Genomic DNA, 23,880 nt, shown 5'->3' on the forward strand with positions numbered 1-23,880 from the left:
ATTCAGGGAGTCAACTGGTCACCTGGCAGAACCAAGCAGGATTTAATCCTTCTCTCTGATGCACGACTTTACTTATGAGGTTTTTCCCTCATCTTCTTACAAAGTAATGGAGATTCACCACAATTTGTATAAATGTAGGAGGGAAGCTCTCGTTTCGCCCTGGGTGCCTGGTGGTAGTGTTCCCCCATACTCAGAGGGTTAAATCAATCACATGATAAGGAGTTCAGGAATAGATTTTTTCCACCAGGTGGGAGAGACCTTTCCTCTGCAGTATGGTATCATCTGCTTCCCATGATCTTTTTGGAAGTTTTATTTTAAAAATATCCTGTTCCTGCAAGGACATTTTGGTGACGGCCTCAGTCTTTTCTGTGGTCTCCCTCTGGCATAGTATAGTTGTGGCTTTTTGTATTTCAGTATAAACTTTACAGCTTTCGGTGTGAGGGAGATATTCCAAAATCATGCTGTTGATGGAGTGTGAAAACTAGACACCAGTGGTATTATACCCTGAGATAGTTGTTCACCTCAGTGATGCAGGTCCACTCCTGACCTTTATTCCTGCAACAATACTGCAAATACCTTAAAAGATGAGACTTCCTATCTGACAACAGTATAATGAGCACCAAAGCCAGTAACTAACATACACTGTATGTTTATGGTTCACAAGGCATCACATTGTTAATGAGCAGATAAAACAAGAAGAAAGGGCTGTTCTTTGTTTACATCACTCCCCTCATAAGCAACAGATGTCCTGATAGACTAGACTGCGTTGGCTTTGTTGGTTGAGAACCTCCCGCTGGCCCTGGATGAGAACCAAGCATCCATACTGATTTTGTTACAATTGTCAGCTACTTTTGTTACTACAAACCATGAACTGTTGCTGACTCATCTGTGGTCCCATGGGCACAGAGGAAATAATGTATGGAGTCATACAGTGACTTCATGTATTGTTTTCCTCCTAAGATGACTACTGCTTGCTCATCCAAGAGTGCTTTCTTGTGGGGTGCACACAGTTTCCTGACATCACCCTTCCTGGTGACTGTGTACATGAAGAAATGGCCTGCAGAATCACATTCTTCTGATTTCTGTCAATGACACTGAATGATGTATGTGTGTTTTGCCAGGACCAAGATTTAGGTGAAGACAAGCCATCCAACACCCAGTCCAGCATACTGGCAGTGAGTGACGGTTAGTTCCCAGACGCACAGAAAGACCACACGGACTCTTTCCAGAGGGGCAAACATGCCTGAATTCTGTGGTGGTGTGCTGTGGTCCTGCTGGGTTTCCATGTTCTGGGCTATCCAGAAAAAGCCAATGGCCAAACAACTTCTTGTGTGATGTCAGAGGCTCTCACGGTTTGATGTATAGACTGAAGTATAGATTACCTTTATATTGTCCTACAGAATTTCATCTTTAAAGCACTTCAAAACTTCAGCTGATGAAACATGCAGAAATGCCATTACTGAATATAGTTTTATACAGGAACATCATTGCTCTGTGTTTCGTCATCCACTTTGACCCTCAGATTCCTTTCAGCCATAGCTTACAGTGCTGCTCTTATCCACTAGTCTTACTTAACCTGGGGCCTATACATGACAGAGGACAGATTTCCTGAGGTGCTTTACTCAAAGGACACTCCTCTGGTTAGCTCCTGAAAAGCTGGCAGACGCGCTCTGTAAAATCTCCAATTGCATGAATTCCGTTTCCCTTATTTTGTCACAGTTTAGATGCTGCAGGGCCAGTTGGATGTGGGTTGTGTTTTGGCTGAAATGTGCTAGAGGAGGAAAGACCATGGGGAAGAAAGCTGTAGTTGAGGTAGGGAATAATTGTGGAGAGTTTAAATAGCATTTGCATACTGATCCCAATTACTGCTCCCATTTTTATGATCCTTGGCAAACACAGTTTTATAAACTGAAAAAACAAGCTCATGTATTTATTTGCTCTCACGCAGGGCTTTTTGTCATGACAGTCTATAAATGCCTACCTTGACGTGGCATCAAGACTTCCTCCCTTAAAACATTTTTCTCAGCCTCTTCGGTCATGGAAACTGTGGGTGTCATACTCAGACAGTGTGGCTTTGAGGGGGGGGCATGTACTCCTCAGATGTTCAAAATCAAGCATTCATTATGGCATATGCCACCGAGAATGGTGCATTTTATATTCTGCTCAGTGAACCAAGATTATCTACTTCACTGAGAAGAACTATGTAGGAGACCATCTCCTTTGTTTATTCTGTTTTCAGACAGACAAAAGGCAAATTTGATGAATGACATATGGATGCCTCAAAAAGTTAACTAGAACCATTCTATGGTTTCCCACTCCATAGCTTCACCCTGTCTCTGATAACATGGCAGTCCTCCACACTTCCAAAGGGAAACTGCCTTACATCTTACCCAAAAATGCTTTTCCCCCTTAAACTACAGTGGCAAGGCTAATTTTCTTGTCAGTGCAGGTTACAGCTTGTTGGTCCAGATCACATTTGCAGTGGGAAGTAATGTAATGCTCCCTTTTGATTTCTCCTGGCCAGCAATCACTTCATTTCTGAAGCAGAGTGCTGTGTGAGTCTGCTCTATAAAGCCCTGTCTCATGAGCACTGTAGATGTCCTCGAGGCATAAGTCTGATAGTAGTCCAGGTAACTGTGAATACCACCTGAGTGAGGCACAGGATAATAATAAAGATGGCAGCAGTGCCTATACTTCACCAGGTTATTCTCTTTTGTTTTCGTTTTCTATATTTAAAAGACAGTCAGTGTGCTCCAGCTTAAAAATAATGATAAATAAATCAATGATTTGAATCTCCTCAAGAATTTTTTGAGCCTTCTCTTTAATAAGATCTCAAGAAAAGACCTGTTAGTATTCTCAAGTTACTACCACTCAGCAGCTGAGCTAGCTGTCTACAGCAGGGTCCTTTCCATCACATGTACACTTGAAGTTTGGGTTGGCGATACTAATAGCACACCCTTGAACTGTGTCTCCATTCTTCAACGTGACACTAAAAGTGGACTGTGCTGCTCTGGAGCATTTTGTCAGCTCAGTGATTGAAAGATCCTCCCCGAGGCTCTTTTCTCCTTAATATCATGCAGAATTTCTGCCTTCTCTTTCAAAAGAAAATTCCTTGTTTAACTTCTCTAGGGTCACTGTATACTGGTTCAGAAAAACAGGTGCCAAGACAGGTCTCTCTTTCATGTTAAATTTCCATTCGCTTCAATTCTCCATAGATGAGTCACATCATTTCTAGATCAAATTACCTGGTTTTAACTACTGACAGGATCAAATTAACAAGGAAAAATGGAATATAAAATGAAACACATTGTAATGAGGGTGGGACACACAGAAGTACTGCTAACAGACCGAACTCTTGTTTCCCTGTTCAGAAAGGTACCTGTACACTCCCCTAACTTAACAGCAGGCCAATAGCGAACAGACAAATTCAATAGGCTGAGCAATGCACGTGAAGTTAACTACACTTCTACCTTCAGTGACTGAAAACCTGTCTCCTGGATTCAGTAACCTGCCAAGCTCAGAGGACACAGGTGTGAAACTACTGGTTTCTACAGAAATTCGTATTTCAAAGAGTTGACTCTTATGAAAGGACTGTCACACTATGCAGACAACATAAAACATCAACAACCAAATTAAGCAGAAATCAGTAAATTTCTGTCCTTTGCAAATCAAATACACAGACTTGGCACATCCACACTGTGCATTAAAGCAAACATAAAATACCCACGTTACTGGGGATCTTGCCAGCCCTGGAACTGAAGCAGCATCCTAAGAAGAAGTTGTTTACTCAAAAGTTAATACAACACTCTTACTTAGAGACCTAAACTATCTCTGCATAGCATTATACCATACAATACAGACATAACACAGTTACTGCTCACTACCGCAAGGGTCTTTGCACTAAGATCCATTCTACTCCATTCTATGCAATAAGCTTTTCTTCTTAATCACCCTCTTTCCTTTTGATACCCAGACCACAATGCAAAATTCTGGGAAACTTCAGCAATTCAGGGACCTGAATGTTCATTATTTGCTTGTGCTCAGCCTTCCTGTACTTCAGCAGACATGTGTATTATGAACTAAGAGTTTCTGAACAGATTCAACTTAGGTTCCCAAATCAATCTGATTATTACACTGAGCACAAGGTCCTTTCCTCAGGTATTTACTTCACTTGCTCTAGCAAACAGCAATAAGTAACAGCAAATAGAAGGCCAAAGAAGGCTGTCCCAGTAATACCTAACTACTACTTTTACAGAGAAGGTTAATCTTTGTGTGAGTATGTTAAAGTGACTTCACTGAAATCCAGAGTTCTATTCCCTCATTTTTGATGCTAGTTCTGCTTTCAGCATCACTCAAAAGCACAGAGATACAGTCCTGTTTACTGTTTTGTCTGGTCACATTTATTCATGCCAATATTTAAATCTTTTAAGTTTCATAAATTAAACTGAAGCAGTGATGAGGGTGGAGGAACAGAGGACTGTTTTGTTAGTTTTCACTGTGAAGTGACATGGGTCTCAGGCACCTCTGTATCCTTTCAGCTATTAAGATATTTATTCAGCAATTAAAAATTTTAGCAATCATATTCTCCACCTTACTCACATGATTTGCCATCCTTTCACTTCTTCCACAGAAGACATTTTACATGTCTGCAAGATTATTTAGACTGGAGATCCATTTGCAAGTCATAATCTCGTTTCAATGAGTAGCACATTATGGTCAGTAAACTAAATGTTGGGTATACTTTTATGCGTACCTATTTTCAAATCATTTGAACAAATTTAGACGTTATATAGATATGCAAAACAGCCAGAGTTAACAGATGTTGCCCTCTAATCTTTAAAGTCTCATCCTTTACTCTAGACTTGCAGATAGGTATTTGAGATCTCAAATAAAACATACACTTCTGTAAATAGCAGCAATTTGTTGAAGGGCTTGCTACACTTTTCATAAAGAAAGTTTCCCAGAAAACATTTTCTGAAATAGAAGCTTTGATGGATAGGATCCCGTAGTTTAAATCAATATATAACCTTGTAGCAAAGCACTGTTGGTGCAAGTTTTATACCTCCAGATCCTACTTCCCAGTCAGCTTCCACAAAGCCTAAATTCAGAGTCACAAGAATTCATTTTGTATACAAAATACAATGGTATAATCTGTCATGGGAAAAGGACAACATGGAAACCAGGCCAGTACTATTACAGCTACACGGAAATCTGTTGTGGGAGTGATTGGTAGTATATGCATGCGCCATGACTTGCTTCTCTGTAACAGTATTAACTGGCATACCTAGTATAAGGAAAAGGCTAGCTTACAATTCTAATTAGTAGGTCTGCTTTGTACCAGCAATTTCATCCTGGAATGCCATATATTCCTATTTCCCACCTAAGCCACGGGGAAGAGGGCAAAGAATAGTGAGAAGTGCAACACCACTGAACAAAGAACCTCCTCTTCACATCCTCCATTACTCACAGCTCTAACAGAGGATCTTCCTGCACTTTAACCTCATGATGCTATTTAAGAACAATCTGAACAGGCAAGGTAGAGTTATCATTATGTCTTTTGTGTGTGTTATTTTTTCTTTCAAAATAAATTGTGCATCTTAATGCCCCAAATTTGGAAGTGGAGCATTCCTGAATAACAATTCCCTGGTATACCATTTCACTTCACATGCAAAAGCTCCCTTCACTGATGGCCTGGAAGAAGTAGTGGAAAGTATTAGATTGTGGGACAGTCAAAAGAACAAAGCAATGTGGAGAATGTTAATATTCAGTGAAATTACTTACCTTTGTCTGTGAAGTTAAATACTTGCCTGAAGTTTACTGCTTTTCGGTCTGGGAATAATTTCTTTATGCTTCCTCAGCTTAGAAAAACAGTGGTACTTCTGGGCTCAGGCTGAGACAAGAGACCATTAAGTGTGCCAGAAAGGTGTCTTTTAGGGGAGGTAACAGCTGAGCAGAGCATTTCAGGGTCACAACTTTGGATGCAAGCATGTGCACCTCACCTTAAGTGATTAAGTTCATTTTTACTTAATTTTTAAGTACCCTTAGATCTTCCTAACCTTTCTGAGACACCATGAGGATAAATACATCAAAGACCTAAGGCAAAATGGTACTGTCACACTGGGAGTTAAACCCCAGACAGACAGGATTTAAGAGACACATACTCAGTATTTCTTCACCAGTCATTGCAAAATGGAAGTTCAAAATTATTAAAAAAAAAAAAAAAAGAAAGAAAAGAAAAAAATGGTATGCCTTTCTCTGGATGAAAACATTGAAGTTACTAATTATCTACATGAAGCAGAGGATTCTGACTATAAGTAACTACTTACAAAAAGTGACAGTAATTTGTCTAACTCCTCTATTCTCACCTGGTGCCCTCCACATTCAACTATGCACTCTCTGAACCTCTCTCATGTAGGTTGGCTTTTCAGGATCAGTAATTTTAAATAGCTTAAAATCTACTCATGGCTTAACAATGGAAGAAATGAGTGGACTTTAAACCTATTTTCTTCATGAGGGAGCAATGGCTTGCATTAATTTTCTTGTCGGCAATCAAGTAGAATCACTTCCCCACTTTCTTCCTCAAATCTGTATTGAATAACCATGTCTATTCTTTCATTTATGAATCTTCTGAAAGGACAGGCAAATAATCATACCACAAAAGTCCTGAAAGTAAGAAACATTAGTCGTTGATGTTCAGATTTTTACTACTTGTAAGTTATTTTAAAAAAACAGCAGATGAAACACACAGCTACATCATTTCCCTTTCTACCAGCACAAGAGTCTTCCATATTCTCAGCAAAAGTAATATAGAAAGGAAGAAAGCTAAGAAATTTAAAAAATAAATGAGAAGTGGGGAGGGAACACAAGAAGTTAGAAAGACGTGGCCTTGAATAATGAGGCAGTGTGGAGAAGGTTAGTATTCTCTTAAATTACTTACCTTTATCTGTAAAGGTAAATTCTAGTTTGAAGTTTATTGGATTTCAGTCTGGGAATAATTTCATTATGCTTCCTCAGCTCAGAGAAAACAGTGGTACTTCTGGTAATGCTAAGAAAGTTGGCTTAATGAGTGGGTTTAATTTTAAATATCAGGGAGAAAACAAGTCACCAAGCATGCCTTCGACTGGAAATAGGAATTTTATTCTTTCCTCCTTCCTGCTCTAGCTCATAGAAAACAGTGCAGACTGGGTGCAGAAGAATCATGCCAAAGAACTTACAAGGACTCATTTTATGAGATCAGTTTTGGAGTTGCAAATTTTAAGCTAAAGTAACTTTATTTAGCTATCTGTCTTTGAATGATTAATCCACTCCCTGCATGAACTTCAAATGAACTACATAAATCTGAGCCAGGTCTATGTTAAAAAAAAAAAAAAAATAGAAATAGGGGGAGAAGTATGAGATCCTGCAGGCATTTTGCTCGGACAGGCTTAGTGTTTCTTAAAATATGGTATGCCTGATTATGCTCATAAGGTCTGGAAAAGGGGAATGCTACAGTCTTTACTTACAAAATAATATAACATTACACATGTTATTTTAGAAGCATTTAACCGGTGTAGGCTAGCTATCCACACACAAAAATAGATACTTTTTGGATCCAGGAGATGATGTGCAGTTTCCTGAGGAAAAAAAAGAGACTGTCCGTGTTTCTCACAGATGAAATGCTAGCAAAAATGCTAATTGCAAAGAATATTTTTAATTGAAACATACAACATAATTATATTGGAATTTTAACATAAAACACCTTTACAGGCAAACACTATTATACAAAAGGCAACTAAAGAGTTCTATATTGGAGCCATGTCCCTAAAGCTAATATGCAATCTAATTAACTCACAATGACTCTTCTTGCAATCTGATTTAACTGCTTATTGAGAAGCAGTAAGAAAGAAGAATCTTTTATGCAGCATTTTAAGCAATGTATAAGAAAGAAGGAGAAAGAGGATACTATAATGAACAACTTAGACCCAGTCAAAAGTTGCAAAATCTTTTTATAGAAAAAGATGCTTCTTGAAAAATGTGTCTCTCTTCCACCCAAAAAAAGGAGTAGATGAAATGTTAAGAACCATTTTTACACTCAAAGTAAAATTTCTGCAGTTTCAGCGTCACCAAATGCAACTGCAATGTGTAATTAAAACTTACTTTTAGTCAATAGCAAAACAATTAATTTTCTTTTTCATTTGTTTGTAAAAGATGTCATTCTCTGCTCTTCCCATTTCCCCCTCCTCAGAAATAAGCATGTAGTTCTGATAAAACTATATACCTCATTGTTAAGAGAATAGCTGGCAAGCCTATAAACTATGCAAATAACATTTGGATTGCAAACCACATTTACTACACTTGGCTGATGGAAGAATGATTATTCCATGTCTCAATTCACTAAGAGCATACTGACTACCTAAATACACAACATTTCCTGTACCCCTAACAGCTTCCACAGTTTAGTAAACACATTCTACATATTACAGTAAAAGATTTCAAATCCTAACTTTTCTTCCACAGAGCATCTTGTATTTATACATCCTAGAATGTTATGGAAGCCAAAGGAGGAATGCTGCATGAATTTTATGGCAAATGTACCGGGGTCTGTTACAACATGTGGTTTGATTTTTAAGCTGTCTAGGAAGAGGCAGAACCCCAAGCCTCAACGAGTGAGTATTAGAAAACATACATTATGCCCTCTATCGAAAATTACGTAGTTTGACAGTAAAATGTATAAGTAAGCCCATAATTACTTTAAGCGTCTGCCACACAGTCAGCCCTCTGGGCCCACAAGTCAAAATATTGTGCTAGAGCTCCCAGAGAAGAGAGGTGAGGAGAAAAGGGAGGGCCAGGATAGGAAGTTAGGGTTAAACACTACCCTGAGCCGCTTCCTCGGCCCCATGATTCAGAATCACGTGGGACTGACAGCCCTTGCATGCGGAACAGTTTTTACAGCTATGGCTAGGTTATCAGGGCCAGCCTCCCTCTGTGTATGGTAAAAGAGCTCGTGCTGTCAGTTACCCCTGAAATAAAGGAGTGACAAAGAAGAGTCATACCATTTTGAAACACGGAACTCCCATGAGTACTACTCACCTGAAAAACAAAGCATCAGCCAGTTTTTGGCAATGCACGTGTGGAATAATCCACCCATTCGCATCTTAAAAGTTGCAGTGCAATCTGCTTTTTGTGGACAGCAGAGATCCTGTGGCACTTTTCATAAGAGCAGGAGGTTTGCCACATTATTCTTGGCCAGCTTCCTGTCTCCCCCTACTATGTCTCATGGGTCTTAGCTGCTGCCTTCTGCAAAGCTGGCTACATTTCATGGTATTGTAGATAAATAGTTGTAAAAATTATTTGGAGCATAGAGAATGAAAGGAATTGTGCGATTCTTACAGGCATATCAAATATAAGGTTTGCCCCACATGCAAAGAACAATACCGACACACTGAACATATATTTACTCATCAGTTACATCTGCTAGCCCCTTTTACCACCCTCGCAACATCAGATCCACTAACTGAGGTGTGGTTTCAGTAACATTGTATGAAAAAATGTGTGGGACTCACAGCATATGGAGATTCTCTTTGATTTCGTACCCAGGCCTATGAATTTTGCAATAGGTAGAATTTAGCCTTTAATTTGTATTGGGCCTCTTTCCATGCCCATAGAGGAAAACTGCACAAGCAATTTTCAAGCACTTCAGGCACTGTCCAATAACTGAAATGCAACAGAAAAGGCTATAAGCCTCTCATGAAGCAAAGTCAGTATACACAAACTCACCCTCAACAATAACTCAGGGCCAGCTATACCTGCATTGAGATGACAAAAAACATATGTTCTGTGGAATACCAAACACTCTTTTGCCCCATGCTATGAGAGGTAAAGGTTCCTACCACTTGGGAACTTCTTGTGATACTTTCAGTGGTATCCACTATGGTACATTCTTTAAGAAATATTGCACAAAAGCTGGAGCATTTATAAACATGATCAAAAAGTGACCAAATCAAGAATGAGACTGTTGCAATGGATGACTGTGCAAATTAACAAGATGGGCTGTAGACCTGAGATTGCATCTATGTTCTTTGTTCCTATGAAAAACCATCATCAAGTCCAGCAAAGGCTGTAGAATGAAACTAGTATATTGAGTGAGTTTCAGTCCACTATTCTTGCTGAAGAACCCAATAGGAATAGTAGCACTATTCTAGAGATCCCAGAGGCAAAAAGGGAACAGATACAAACAGCAGAACAGTGGGGAGTGAAATAGGAGAGAGAACAGACAAGAAGGAGAGAAGCAGTGGGATACTCCAGCACTAGAGAAAATCATCTCCACCCTTCTCAGCCAAAGGGAGAACTGCAGGGATACCTGATCTGCTGACAGTGGAAAAGGCAATAGAAATAAAAGCGCACCTCCAGAAACACTCAGTAAGAGAATGGGAAGTATAAAGTTAAGAAGAACAGAAGAATGAGCTACCAAGTAACAAGAGAAAATCAAAGACAATGACAGGTGGAGACAGTCACAAAAGAGGCAGAATCTAATTTTAATAAGATAAACTGCATTCTTCCATTTTCTAAGCCTTTGCTTTTGAGAGCACCTGGTATCATGGCAGACAGGGGAAGCTTTTCTACTTTCAGACTAACCTGCCATGGGAAACTGCTTGCAACTATAGCATTAATACCACAGCCTGTCAGTTGTTTGGGAAGTGCTATTTGGAAATAAGTTAGTTTAGTGCTGACTATTTTGAAATGATAAAATGTTGGAAAGGCAAGAGATCTGAGTGCCATGGAGAAGAATCCTGAAAGCAATAATACAATCGAATGAGAATTTGAACTCACTAGTAGAAATACTGCCCTCAACAAACATGATAATGACATTTCCGTTGGTTTCATTGAAGCATAGATTACAGCCAACAACTGATGGACATAAATTGAAAAACATTCTCCAGTCAGGCTACACAGATGCCTTGTGAAGGAAAAACTGTCCTGTAATGCAAAATATTCTAATCATAACATGACAGAAAAAGCAAATACTAAAACTGTTTTAAGTATTTCAAATGCAGTTTAGAAGAATAATTAGAATCATACAGAAACCTACGGTTATTGACATATTAAAATAGTTCAGGACAAAGGATGTGTTGCTTAGAAACTGAGTTTACAGGAAAGATCAAACATGCTCAGTGTTTTGCAAAAATCCAAGCATCACTTCTGGCCACGTACAGAAGCCAGATAACAGCAATAATAAATAAACATATACATATGAAAAATTATTGATGTTAATTAATGTGTTAACAGTAAAACTGATGGTTATGCACTCATGCTGAAGACTGCATTTGTCTGAGAAAGGTAAATTCGCAACTGCCGTTTCACTTCCCTATGCTTTGCTTTTACAGCTGGTAGAAGGTTTGCGAAGAACTTGAAAAACTTGACCCTTCTCCAGCCTCCCCCGCATGAGTCACCCAACCTTCCTTCAGTCATTAGACTGCACTTCCTGCTGGGATCCAGCAGTAAAACAAATGAGAGACACCAGTTCTGGTCACGGTGAGGGTGGCAATAAACCAGTGACAGGTATTTCTATGAAATTTAAAATTAATTCCCATATATTATACATATCAACCAAGTGCCAATCCATGGCACTATCTTACGTAGATTTCTATTTCAAAAGACATTTTGAAGCACTCCAGTTTATTCCCTGTCCTGAAAGCATGCTTTCCTTGTTTACATAAAGGCAAAATAATTTACTGCATTTTATGTACTTCAGAAATATTACAGACAAAATTATTAAATCACTTTACTTGTACATTTATAAACTTAACATGATTTTGATAATATTATTAAGTGCAAATTTAAACCAAAATTTGACAGATAAAGTTCTGGCATTTCATGTCATTATTAAATCCATGTCAAATACTCTTTGTCAAGTTTGAGTTTTTAGAAGTTGACTGCCAGTTCGCCTTTTCTAGTTTGCTTCAATTCACCATGATAACTCTCAGTTCTACCATGTCTTTAATACATGCACATTTCTGGGAAAACCCCACTTCCCTCCCCCCCAAAATAAATCCCAAATGAAGCATCCACTGGGAGAAGTGATCATGCTTAGTCAGCCAAATTTAATAACAAATTTAGCCTTTTCTGTCCACAGACCCTCCTGGCATTTTAGTTCCAAACTTGCCTACTATCACACTAACTGTGCTAAGAGAACTGCTGTCCCCATAAACTACTTGGGTTCATTCCACAGTGCACACAGGAGACACAACCCCTTTAAACTTCAAGGAGTTCCCATTGCAGTGTAGAAGAGAAAAATTCAGAGATTATGGAATAATCATCTCCAAATCGATCAATTTCCCCCTGAAGGTAAAAAACTGAAAGAAAGAAAAAAGTTGAACAGTTCCAGCTTGCCTTCTTGAAGGGAAAGTACCCCCAGGGCATGTTGTAGAATGATCCCCATCTCTTTCTCCTGATGCTTATTAAGAGGTCATAGATCTCAGTTACACTACAGCATTCCCAAATGATATCCCCAGCTAAGGACTATGACCTCTTCATACAAGTACAGCGATATAAAATTAGGAATATTAAGGGTTCACATTAAGAAAGAGTTTGCCTCAACTATCAGTCATTTTGGAAGAACAGCTGGAATTAATGGCATATCTGGTGTCTTGCAAAAAACAGAGGCGCTTTAGTAAAAGGGACTGCAGGTTCCAGCGTTTTCCATAGGTGCAGCATCCTGTGCCAGGACTGTACTTCTATCTGAGCATCACAGTGGATTTCCACAACCGTGTATTGATACAATAGGTGTCTTTCTTAAAAAGAAAGCACAAGGTCTAGCTCAGAACACCATGGGTGAATTAAGATGTGCTTTCTCTTTGTCTTAATGCTATTCCCTCTAACTAGCAGAGTCACAGTATGGAAGCAGAAGTGATTTTATGACCATCTCAGACAGGTTATTACGCCAAGACCAGGCAGGGACTGGAACGTCTTTAAGGACCTTTCCCCTCTAACAATTCTTTTTTCATAAAAAGCAGGTTTTTTACACCCTCCAGATGATGCTTGAGAGCATAAACTGAGCCCACATAGGTGGTGTGTTAGTGAACTACCACATCACCTGGAAGCCTGAACACTCTACAGCTGATTGTATAAACATGAATTAAGGTTCTTCTACAACTGTATTAAGCAAAGTGTTAAAGAGCTGTGGGGCATTTTGTTACATTTGGCTTTCAAGCTATGAATTTAACTGCTGAACATATAAGTAATGATAATCTGTTGTACCTCCCATTCCGTTCATTTCTAAATGGTAATTAAAGCAAGCACCAATAATAAAAACAGCAAGTATTTCAAGAAAATTATTTTAGAAGGTGCAGGAAATTCACCACTTAAAAAGACTAATTTGTCATAGCAACAAGACCCATTCTGTAATACATTGACAATAAGTTATAAATATTCCAGTAAAATAGAAGCATAGAATAAACAACAGGTATTTACTCTACGGTAACTGATTCTCTGAAACCCTGTAGTAAATATGGACTGTAGGTGTATGTATGTGCATATATGCAAGACAATCATTATTTTATTTTTAATAGTGTGTCTATTAGAATCATACACATGAATTCCCATTGTACTGGGTAAAGGTCAGGGTAGCTATGACCCTGTATCAGCAGCAGCTTTACAATTCAAAGTCTGTATTACTGAGGACTGTGAAAAGCAAGACAAGCTTGGCCACAGGATCCATATTGATTACAACAGTAATTGGAAGCAGCATAGTTATCATAGGGTAAGTAATGACTATTTTTTCTTCTTCACATATGTGCCAGTGTTGATGATTCCCCCTGCCCCCTCCCTTCTCTCCCCTGCAGGCAACTGTCTTCCTTGGACAATGTGAATTAGGAATTTCTGCTGCATAGATCAAATAGTGATTATAGTACTGCTCTCCCAAAACTGGAATAAGCTCTGGCAGTTACGTCCTCCACACAATGCCTGATAAAGGTCAGTGGATTACCTCATGTCATCACCTGGCATATCTCAGAATTGGACCCTCTTCTGAAACAGGCGGGAGATGTCACTCGAGCACTGGGAGAGGGAAGTTAATATTCAATGGGAAAGACACAGTAGCCAAATGGTAACACAAAGAGATAGCCTGTACTGCCCATTTGGAAATGCTCTGTGAGGAAACGGCTTGACCTTTAGAACACCCAGCAGTGGCTATAAATAAAAGGAGCAACAGACTGTCAATGTAATAAAGCAAAGTTCTGGATCTAGCTAGGGCAGACTTTCAAGGGAGTGCCAGGGAGGAACTTGAACTAAGTCTGAAAAAGCTACGGAGCTGGGCAAGTCAGTGCTTGGAGACAGGGACAATCATGTACAGCTAGCTTGGTAACCACAAAATACCAAAGCCAGAAGAGGAACTAATTATAATGTTATCGTGGTCCCTCCCAGAGCCTAATGCTATTGCACTCACCCACAATGGCATGTCAGGTATGCCTAATCGATGCTTGCACAGTCCTATGTCAAAAAAGCACCACATTGACATGTTGTGTGGTATAGTTTAGGACTATGACCCTAAGTCCTACTGCTAAGCATGGCTTGGGAAGAAGACACTGAAGTAAGCTATATTGTTTACATAAACCTCTGAGTACGTGCTGAAAAACAGACTCTAGGTGGCAAGCACATGGGGCCTTTTAACCTGCAAAACTGTACTGTTGTCCTCAGTATTCACTCCTTATCTTCAGTGGAAGAGTATTTACTTGAGAAGCTTTGAGCAGAATTGATCAAAAGCATGCTTCAAATGTATGATGTCCAAATCCCAGGGTGTTTGGATTCATGTTCTGGACAGGAGTGGATACCTTGTATGTGTAACGGCACTTTGGCCAAACTCTGCTGCCATACTCCATTTGCCCAGTAAACCGTGGATTGCTGCAAGATGAGCCCTAAGAGCCCCATACATGATGCTAGATTATTTAAATGTAAAAGACAGTTGAGAGACAATTGTACCAAGAACTAGACCTGGTAACCACTGCACTGGGGCTGCCTACATCAAACCCCTTTGCCAATGAGAGAACTACAGTCTCTAGTTGAGTGGTTTCTGCTGCAGGCCAGGACTTCCTGGGCCAGTGAGGAGGTGTCTCTGTCCATGGTACTCAGCAAGGCAAGCAGTTTCCCCACTGGTACAGGGACAGCGGGTCTGATCCGGTATCTTGCTGTTATGTGGGGAGTTCAGGTTCACATGGTGTAAAGTCCTTGGTGGACACATGCAGTAGATAAGCTAACCAAAGCTATCCTTGCCAGTATGTCCTAAAAGAAACACCTGCCTTTTTTAGAGATGGAAAATCAGGCTAGAGTAAGAGGAAAATAGGAAGCAAAATTGAGGGAAAAAAAAATCAATGAAAGATATACAGGAAGCACTCAAAGCCCCTCCGAAGACACCACCACTTCCTTCCTCTTATACCTCCAAACAGAACAAGAGTTCTGGCATTTACAATTAATGCTCCTGAACAGGTTTATTACAGGGGTTCCCCGAGTCAAAAATAACAGTTCCGTGATACAGACATCAGCTGCTTTCATTTACAAGAGGTCACAAACAGACAACTCAGGAAATGCAACAGGCTGCTTTTAAAACACCCAGGAGGTGAAGATCTACTGGTTTTATGACTGATTAATAATCTCAAGAGCAGAGATTAATGATTTCCAAGCAAAAGGGGGAGGAGTTTATGCCTCCTTGCCCATGTTGGCTGTTCATCATGGATCTGCTGTCTCTCCAAGGTAAGCACAGGGGTTTTGAAGAACAGCAAGAAGGCTATGCAGCCTACTTTCACAGCTTTCAGCTCCAGCATATACAAGTGCCCTCCACATCTGAGCAGTACCTACAGAAGTATTTATACAGAATTCTGATATGAAAATCTAAGAATGCAATTATCAAGACCTTCATCTATCCTCCCTAGGAGCATGCAGTTTTGCATATGAAGTTCTGTATGGCAGATTCTCCAAATTGCTATGATTTTAGCAGGCCTTGGCCATTCTGTAATGCATATAAATCTTCCATCCAAGTCCACTGACAGACTTTACACTGCTCTCTGAATTCAAAATTATGACCTTTGGAGACAGAGGCTGTAGTTACCAACCTATTCCCCCTTTTCCCCAAATATCAAGGATTTGGAGTTGCAGATATTGGTCCTGGACCACGTAATTTTGAAAGGATGCGAGTCCACAACTTGCAAACTCAAAGAAGCGCATTGAACTACCATGTGCGTTGTCTGGGACAGGAAACTGGAGGAGAGGGTCTGCTTTCCACTGTCTCAGTCAAACACAATGTAATTTTGCGGAGAAGTCAGAAGTTTGTAGTCCAAAGCAAATGGAAAAGTAGAAGTATGTCTCTGTAGTACAGCAACTGGGAAGCCCTCTAAGGAAAAAGAGAGGCCTAAGCTCAAGTCCCCAGTCCAAGCACTGTTTGTCTTTCATTCAATAACTGGTTAATGTAAAATCCATATGCAGTCCTTGGTGCATGAATTCTCAAGAGAAAACAGGGTGACTCTCTCAAGTGAAGTAACTGTACTTGGCAAACAGTGCTTGGCAGTGTGCCACTAACTGCAATGAGGCACATGAATACGCTTTTGGTGCATCATAGATTTAACTTCTTAGGGTCCTTGTCCTCAGAAGCACTTTTTTCAAGCTCAGATTTTTCTCTGTGCTGCAGAAATGACCAAGGACCCTTGCCATGTATCTTTTCTCCACACAGATAGTGGAAACTGAAAAAACAATGGCAAGTTCTGCAATATATTTGGCCAGCTTTAGGATTCTTTTGCTAGCAGGAAGAGCAAATCTAGCCAGGATATCAAAGCATGACAACGCCAAGTGCTCACAAGATTTATCTTGTAGTCTCACTGTGCACAGCATACATCCTTTGGGACAAAATCCCCTGGAAAGTTTTCAAGTCTTCTAGTGAAGGAGGTGGTCCTGGCATTACCAACTCATTCAGAAAGATGAAAGATTCCTGGGCACTAGGAAGAAGAGAAAAGAGGCAAGAGAAGGAAACCATTACAGTGGAATCTCTATTACCTCCCATTTGGTAAGTCCTGATGACTCGTGGTGCATGCTGTCTCTGCAAAGCTGTTAGGTAGCACAACCTCTTATTTCTAGACATGCAAGAAGGTGTTTCTCAACCACACAGGAGGATGATATCCACGAAAATTAATTTTGGTCATAATTGGAAACACAGAAATACTGACTTAGCTACAAGTTCCCCATCTAGTGATACTCCAATGCTGATGGAAAGCAGCACTCAGAACAACCGGTCCCCAATATATCTGCTGGAATTATTTTCAGATAGCACACGAGAATAATCTCTGAGCAGGGCTAGAGAGCAGGACTGCATCTCCTCATTGGCAGGGGACACACAGCTACAGCCAGTAACCTTTTCAACATCAGAAACAACTTAAGGAATAACATGAATGGCTCTCAGCTCTACCTGACATACTCACTCAACTTGTCAAAGCTCTAGCACTAAGCTAGAGCCCAAAGCACAAAACGAAGTCTACCTAATCACCTAAGGGTAAAATAAATATCCCCAATAGAGAAATACCTCATGTTTTTTACCTCAGAACACCCTTAGCCTTGAAGCTAGGACTGCATATGATTCAGTACCCTGCTTTCAGACATGTTTTGCAGCCTGTGATGCCAATGGGGCTAGTAGGGAAGTCCTGTAACATGCGCTAGGTCTACTGACATTCAGGTGGAGGATGGCAGTCTTGTGTACCAGCACATCCATTGCTGTTGAGTTATTCAACACCTCAGCCAACTAGACTGGCATGTTCACTGCATGTTTGACTGTAAGCAAGACAGCACCATAAGATGCTCCTTTTTCTAGTATTATTCCGGTTATGACTGAGACTTCTGATGCCAAAGCATCCTACAGGATCTTCAAGAGGACCAGGCTTGAGCTGAATGCCTCTGAACACAGTCAGCCAGCGGAGAGGCAGTTCTCATGTATACATGGGAGACTTCATGGAGTACAATCCCTGAGAACTGAAAGGTGAAATAAACAGCACAAAGCACTGTGCAGGGAGAAGAGATTATAAATCAAGGAGAAGATTAGGGTAAGTGTCTGACAAATGTGCCCCACCAACAGCATATATGGCAGCATTGCAAAAGGTTAAGTTTCTTTTCCTGTTGGCAGAAGGAGAGAAGGTGCAGCTGAGTGTTTATCAGTAGTGCAGCACATTTGATCCTGCATGCATGTTCCTACAGTGAGATCCAAACTGACATATACTGGAAGGACATCAAGTTCATAGCCGTGCTAATTGAATCCTTTACTTATATACACAACTTAGAGGATGACAATGTGTAAGCGGCTCATGAGTTATTACATGGAAATGCTGCAGGAAGGATGGAGTGAGAAAAGCATTAACATCAGAGAGCAATGCTATTAAATCCATATTTTTATTGCCAATCTTTTGTAATGACTAAATTAATACAGTTCAGCATCTTATCTGCCCTTGGTTACAAGTATTGCAAAGAATTTTTTTGGACTTTTTCCCCTGTTTATCCATTATCTGTATTCCACAAACATCACAGGAATTGTCAACAATTAACATAAATAAATCATCACCTTTTCAGAGAAAGCTTCAGTACAAGAATTTCAGATGATAGCAAAAAATATTACTAAACAGCTCATGAAGGGCCTGTTCCATTCCCCATTGAAGTCAATGGGAATCTTTTCATTGACTTCAATGGATATTGGATCAGACCCAAATTGAAAAGATCAATAGCGCACACATTAGTATAAAAGAGCAGTTATGCCCTCCTCTAGAAAAAGAACATGAGTTCAATTCAAACAACAGATTACAGGAAGGAACCAGTTGGGGAGAACTTTTTTCTTCTCCTTTGTAAAAAATCTGCAAGAGAACAGCAATTCAAGATCCCGAGAGCTAAATCTCAGAGTTGTAAGTAACTCATCTTCCACTATCCTCTGAAAAGGCGGGGGTGACTGACATTTTAAGAGATTGGGACCACTGTTTAATAAACCAGCTCCCTTCTTCCCATTCCTGTCTTTGGTTGAGAGCGCAGAATGAAGATTCAATAAAGCAATTTTACTCCTTCCACTGAAGTGTCAAAGCTTCAGAAGAACACATCTAACATTTTCAAATGCAAAAACTAGAAGCCTCAGTATCAATTTGAGAACCTACAGTGGCAAGCGCCATTCTCAAACATGTTACAGGGTTGGTAGAATTAGGGGCAGTCAAGACACCATAACACTCAACTGTCATGTTTCATATTCAGGGTTTTACTAAAGGTTTGTCTTAAGCCATTGTTTTGCCATCCTGTTTGTTCCATCAACATAACTGTTGATTTTACCCAGTATAACTGTATGAAAAATGACCCTGCAACTGGGCCAACATGCGTAGTTCATAAATTCTTGAAGGGCAGCTCCCTATGCATCTCACAGAGCACCTCCAAAGCTCAGTAAAATCCAGACAAGCTGCAGCTGGCTCAGCCATCTGAAAAATCAGGGTTTGGAGGGCTTCAGAACTCAAATGCGAACTTCAGACTGACAGCTGACAGCCCTAGTGTTTTTACATAATGGATAACTTAGGTAAATCTTCAGTATCTGACATGAGGCCGAGCTTAGAAAGATCATACATCACTATAGATGATACACTCTGCTCTCCTCCAGAGACAACACGGTTGACACAAAGAACAGAGTATAGTAGAAAAGATTCAATTTTGGTAGACCTCTTGCCTTTCATTAACAACTTAGTGACAGACAAATACCTTAGGTTGTCTACAAGTTTCATGGGGACTCCTCCAAAAGGAGACAACCAGAGCAATTATGTAACACCCTGTTGCGTCAGAAGATTGTGATGAGAAAGGAAGGTGCAACCACTCTTCCATCGTAAGACTATTTTTTGAAAACTTTGAATCTGAGCATGGCACCCAAAGGCACTGGTAGAAGTCCAAGAGAAAAGCAAGAGTCCAGGGATCTTGCCTAAAATGCTAAAAGCAAACTCTGTTTTTGTCAAATATGTATTGTGCTTCAGAAGAGAAAGGTAAGCTGTTTGGCTGTCAGCTGTTTGTCACTGATTAACTAAAAATAATCTAAACCAGTGAGTTTTCCTAAATGTTGTATCCTTAGTGTTAGGCCACCCTGCATTGAATTCACCTCACTAACCAACCATTTAGTATTTTTTTGCTGGAGAAAGAAGAAATCCTCAACTCTGGCTATTCCATCCAGCCCCCCCTCTCAACTTAAGGGTGTATTTTAGTCATTTATATTTAGAACCAGAGGACAGTTGGGTTTTTGTGAACATGGTAGTCCTGAAGGATGTGCGATTTAGGTTTTTGTCCACTTCATTAGCTTTCAAACAGTCCAATCTCTACCTACTCACTATCACAAGTTTCCTTGAAAGAGAAGCAAAGGTATTTTTAGAAACTTAAACAATTTCCTTCAAGATTCATTTTCATTCCCCCATCCTCTGACATCATACATGTATTCCTGCCTTTACACATGCACCCCAAGTTGACTTATCCAGCATACTTGTTTTCACTCTCATTTAGCAACGCAACTCTCAGCAAGAACTGCTGTGTTCAGGAGCAGTGCTCTGGGACTCTTCCTATTTACTGCTCCCCCCCACCTGCTCTTCTTCAGTTTCTCAACCGAACTGTGCAAGCACTGTTGACTGCATTCTGCTTGCAGCTTTAAAGTAGAGAAACCACTTGGTAGAAGTGGGGAGGGGGGGCAGCAACTAACTAACTAGAAAGGAGAAACAACCATATCAGATCAAGGTGAAAAAACAAGGATGAATAAATGGGATCTGAGACGGTAAAGAGGAGATCCAGAGGATCAGGGCAGGGGGAATGGTTTCTGGGAGAGGGAAGGAGGAGACAAGCTAAAGCCACTAATATTTCAACATAGAAAGAGCAAAAGAAAGAAGAGAGGTATGAAGAAAAGGAGAAAAAAAAATTTAAGTTTTTTAAAGTCAAGAGAGAATATCCGTAATGCCAGAAACCATGAGCAATATTGACAAATACATTCCTTTTGTTTGTAGGAGTGATTAGGGAATGGCAAAACTGATTGTATCTGAAGTTAGAAAAACATTTTACAGGCAAGAAAAGGCAAAGCGAAATATTAATAAAAGTAAACGTTTCTTGCTGCAGCAGATTTTCGTCTTCCATAACTTGAAGTTGGGATTAAAACCATTTGACAAATTCATATTACTTCCTCAACTTTCCTTCTGCTCCTGCCCACTTATTCCTCTTCTGCTCACCTACTTTTCACACTTCGCCCTCAATAGCAAGGCTGCTACTTGACTTTTATGTCATCCTGCCAGGACTTAGCCTATGGATCTACTGGAACCAAAAATAACTCAGAAAGCTCTCCAAGCATAAGCACACGCACACTTTCTAAAAGCATCCCCAAATGGGAAGGATGGCTTTCCTTGTTTACAAAGTCATAATAAAAGAAGGTTTTTAACATAACTGCACTGCACAATAAGTACATTTTACACTGTAGAGGCTAAAACTAAAGTACCATGTACTAAAAAATAAAAATGCCTTTCTGTTGATACAGAGTCTGTTTGGACCTACAGTGTGTACCATCAAAAGACCTACTAAATCTAAAAGGCAAAACTACTTCAGCAGATTTCATGTGGTTTCCTCAGTGAGGGGGCTGTCTACAATAATTTCAAAGAGGAACCTAGGCTGGCTACAGGTCCATTCACCCAGCTCTGCTCAACTCAGTAGCATCTGATCAGCACTCAGTTCTGCTCCTTGACTAAAGCTGCGATTTTATTTTCCCTCTAACAATTTGCTTCATTCCTCTCAACTTTCAGTTACTGATTACTTACAGTCATTTGTAGTTAACAGATTAGACTAACGCAACAACCAGCCCAGCTCTGCAACATGCCATTGTGCAAATTCATTCATTATGTGGCTGCACTTAAACCCCACTTACAAATACCCTGTGCGTTCACAAGTGACTTCTTAGAAAAATATGTGTATAGCAAAGTACAGAAAGCTGCACAATATGAATCTAGAAAATACAAGCAGCAGTCAGGCACGCAGGTAACGAACACTTTAAATACAGTGATAATGCAGTAATTATCCATACATCCTTTAGTATGAAGCAAATTTATAGTGCCCCATTTACAGTATAATGCTGTCCCAGAATCTGTTTATGAAGGTCTCACTCAAGCATTCAAGTGCAGGAGTAAAATAACTGAGAAAGAAGGAGGGAGATCAGAAGCAGAGGATGAGAATCAGAAATAGAACAGTGCAAGAAGCCACAAAGTGATAAGTATTGTTTACCTGTCAGTTGACATTGATTAATCTTGTGTTCTGTGATATCACTCAGTGACTCAAACACCTGGAGGCAGCTGTCACAGCTGTGCACAGCTTCTTCTTCTAACTCCTCCCCTTCATCCGGCCTTTTCTTACAGTCTAGCACTTCTCCATCTTCTACCTTGTCTTCTAGTTTACAGTTAGGGTCTGAAAGAAAATCAAGACCGTGACGTCAGGCATCTAAGAAGAGAACCTTTAAAAAGAAAAAAAAAAAAATCAAGATAGGTTCTTGTGGTAATGATGAGAAGAAATATATTTGGCATGAGCCTACAGCACACTGTAGATTTTATTGCTAAATAAGCAAAGGAGGCTTTCTTCCTTCATTTTTTTCTCATCTCAATGAAAGGAGAATTTCCCTTCTACTCCCACAAATGCACCTCCATTTCTCACTCAAGCAATTCTTCCATGCTTCAGTGTTAGGTTTGTGAATTTTATCACAGCTATTGAAGCTGCTTTGATCATTGTAAGAAAGGATGAACCACCTATGCAATTAGTTTTCAATGAAAAGAAAAATCAAATCAATGAGTGTGCAGGAACTTCTTTTCACTGTTAACTACAGCGTTTCACAGGAAATTACCAGAATTAAGAGACTAACAAATTTGATTTAGATAAACATGAAATTAATCTTGATTTTACAACCCCCTCCAATACTCCATCACCACACTACTTGACACAAACAAAGCCCTGGAAAGATTATACCTTGGGTCAAAATGCTACACATGCTTTGAACTTGTGTATGACTTACTTAAGACAAACCCAATAAAGCTCCTGTATTTGCCAAATCATGGAAAACTGGAAACTAACTATTGTAAAAACTAAATAGTGCACAAGGAGAGCTTTGTCTGTTTGACGTGTTAACAAGCATTTTGGGGATAGCAGGATAGCTCTAGCCTCAGAGCAGCAGTCCTGAGCCCAGTTGAAGTTTCTAAACTGGAAGGAATGTGCAGTCTCACCACCAACTCCTCTGCGCAGAGAAGCCACACAGCTCACTGCACTACCTCGGTTCTGCAGATGACAAGCGCAGACTGAGATAATGCAAAGTCTAGAACTTTTCCTCCTCTGAGGAGGAGCAGAGTAGCTTTAACTACTACTCCTGACTTTTTGCCCACTTTACTAAAAGCTTCCTTCAAAAGACAGAAATAAAACAATCTGTCTTCCCTAATAAAGCAAGCTGGCACTTAACTTTGTTTTTCCTTGGGAACAACAGTACAAGTGAAATGCAGAAGAAAAATGGTTGTGTACATTCCAGCAAAAGGAATGCAAGGGTTTCACCACTTTTCCCTTTTCTGCTTTGGCCGCCTCATCTTTCCTTTTAGATATTTGAGAGAGCTAAAACTAAAACAAGTCATTTTAGAAAACAAGGACAAACTCACATAACAGGAGATTGTGCAAGTACATTTTAAGATGTTATGCTCTTTAGCCAAGCGGGTGACTAACCAGCAGTAGGCTTCTTGTCCACAGCAACACAGAGATGGTGTCTGTGAACCCACTTTATTTAATAGTGTTTCAATTGATTAGGATCATGCACAACTACTTGAAAGGAGAGAAACCAAAACATGCTAACACTAAATTCACATTAGAATAGGG

The 23,880-nt window shown here is 39.9% G+C and overlaps 1 protein-coding gene across 1 annotated transcript in view; it reads right to left on the reverse strand.

Moving 5' to 3' along the window:
- ZNF521 (zinc finger protein 521) overlaps positions 1 to 23,014 on the reverse strand; it is a 208,558-nt gene extending 185,544 nt beyond the window's left edge. Inside the window, exons 1-2 of the mRNA XM_010574411.1 lie at positions 22,993 to 23,014; positions 22,261 to 22,440 (exon numbers count right to left, since the gene is read on the reverse strand). Of these exons, the coding sequence (XP_010572713.1) occupies positions 22,261 to 22,440; positions 22,993 to 23,014 (202 nt within the window). The remainder of the gene's footprint in view (positions 1 to 22,260; positions 22,441 to 22,992) is intronic.
- Positions 23,015 to 23,880: the final 866 nt, after the last annotated feature.

The sequence above is a fragment of the Haliaeetus leucocephalus genome, unplaced genomic scaffold, assembly GCF_000737465.1.
Source record: "Haliaeetus leucocephalus isolate CR32 unplaced genomic scaffold, Haliaeetus_leucocephalus-4.0 Scaffold428, whole genome shotgun sequence".
NCBI lineage: Eukaryota > Metazoa > Chordata > Aves > Accipitriformes > Accipitridae > Haliaeetus > Haliaeetus leucocephalus.